This window comes from Ursus maritimus, unplaced genomic scaffold (genome assembly GCF_017311325.1).
Source record: "Ursus maritimus isolate PB19 unplaced genomic scaffold, ASM1731132v1 scaffold_34, whole genome shotgun sequence".
In the NCBI taxonomy this organism is placed as follows: domain Eukaryota; kingdom Metazoa; phylum Chordata; class Mammalia; order Carnivora; family Ursidae; genus Ursus; species Ursus maritimus.
The window spans coordinates 17,213,523-17,214,777 of record NW_024426008.1 but is presented as its reverse complement, the minus strand read 5'-3'; the positions used below and the strand labels follow the sequence as shown (position 1 = coordinate 17,214,777).

The following is a 1,255-nucleotide window of genomic DNA, read 5'->3' as shown; positions in this document are numbered from 1 at the left end:
AGATGACAGATCATGCTGGAGTAGATGTGCTCTTGCTTGCATAAAGACAGCTGTGCTATGGCGTGTTTTTTGTCGGTTTTTGTGGTTTTTTTTTTATCTCAAAGGTTAACGTGATTCAAGAGAGTGGTTTTGCTAAAGAAACCGAAGCACACTCGTCGTTACATCGAAAAGGTAAGAAAACAATTCTGAGAGAGAGCAAGCAGAAAGGGCCCAGAATCACCGTGTGACGCCACAGGTCCGCTCACCGGGTCAGACGTATGTACACCAGTGTTGAATCTTTAAAACTCTACCCCGTCTTGGCCTTGCCCCCCTCCCCCTCCCCCTCCCCACCCCCCTTCAACCCCCCCAAAAAAAATAAAGGAGAGAGAGAGAGAGAGAGAAAGCATTCGCCTTCCCTCCGACAGTCAGAGACGTTCGGAGCTGCCTCTGCAAGGGGACCAAGTGTGGACTTTGATCTTCGGCTACGCTGTGCTTTGTAGAAAACGCTGCGGGGAGAGGAACGAGGGGGCGGCCGGAGCGCGGGGCCCCGGGGGCCGGCGGTGCGCCCCCTCGCGGCCGGCCGCGTCCCCGGGCGCCGGGAGCAGTTCGGTCCGGCGGGCGCGGCCGGCCCCTCACAAGGGGTGGGCCAGCGCCTTTTTCGAGCGCTTGATCATACTGGGGTGGAACTCGGTGTGGCGCCGGGCGTGCTTGGTGAGGTGGTCGCTCCTCATGAAGCGCTTCTCGCACAGCGGGCAGCGGAACTGCTTCTCGCCCGTGTGCGTCCGGTAGTGGCGCGTCAGCTCGTCCGAGCGCGAGAACTTTTTAAGGCAGTCTGGCCACGTGCAGGGGAAGGGCCGCTCACCTGCGAGGAGGGGGACAGGACGCGGGTGAGACAGCGACGTCGCAGAGCGCGGCCACCACCCCCGGGACGCGCGCCGCACGGCCCCGCAGGCGAGGCCCGTGGGCTGGTGGCGTGTCCACCCCAGCACCCCGTGCCACCAGCCGCACCCCGCAACCCCGGGGTGGCATCCTGACCCCCAGGACCTCAGGACGGGACTGCACGTGGGGCCAGAGCCGGCGCTGCGGACTCCCGCCTCCCACACTGGGAAACACATTTCTGTCGCGTAAGCCACCCCCTCGGTGGACCTAACAGACTAATAAATACCATGAGGAACTTTCCGAGAATTATGTTCTCCAAGCAAAGGAACTTGCTGTTTTATACCCAGTGGATCCCTGAGAGCATTGGCGATTATGATGATTATTTGGGCGGGGGGGG

At 61.0% G+C, this 1,255-nt stretch overlaps 1 protein-coding gene across 1 annotated transcript in view; it reads right to left on the bottom strand.

Annotated features, from left to right (window-relative positions):
• Nucleotides 1-609: 609 nt before the first annotated feature.
• The window catches only part of KLF9 (Kruppel like factor 9), a 21,236-nt gene continuing 20,590 nt past the window's right edge, over nt 610-1,255 (bottom strand). Inside the window, exon 2 of the mRNA XM_040620251.1 lies at nt 610-841. Within this exon, the coding sequence (XP_040476185.1) occupies nt 612-841 (230 nt within the window). The 3' untranslated portion in view covers nt 610-611. The remainder of the gene's footprint in view (nt 842-1,255) is intronic.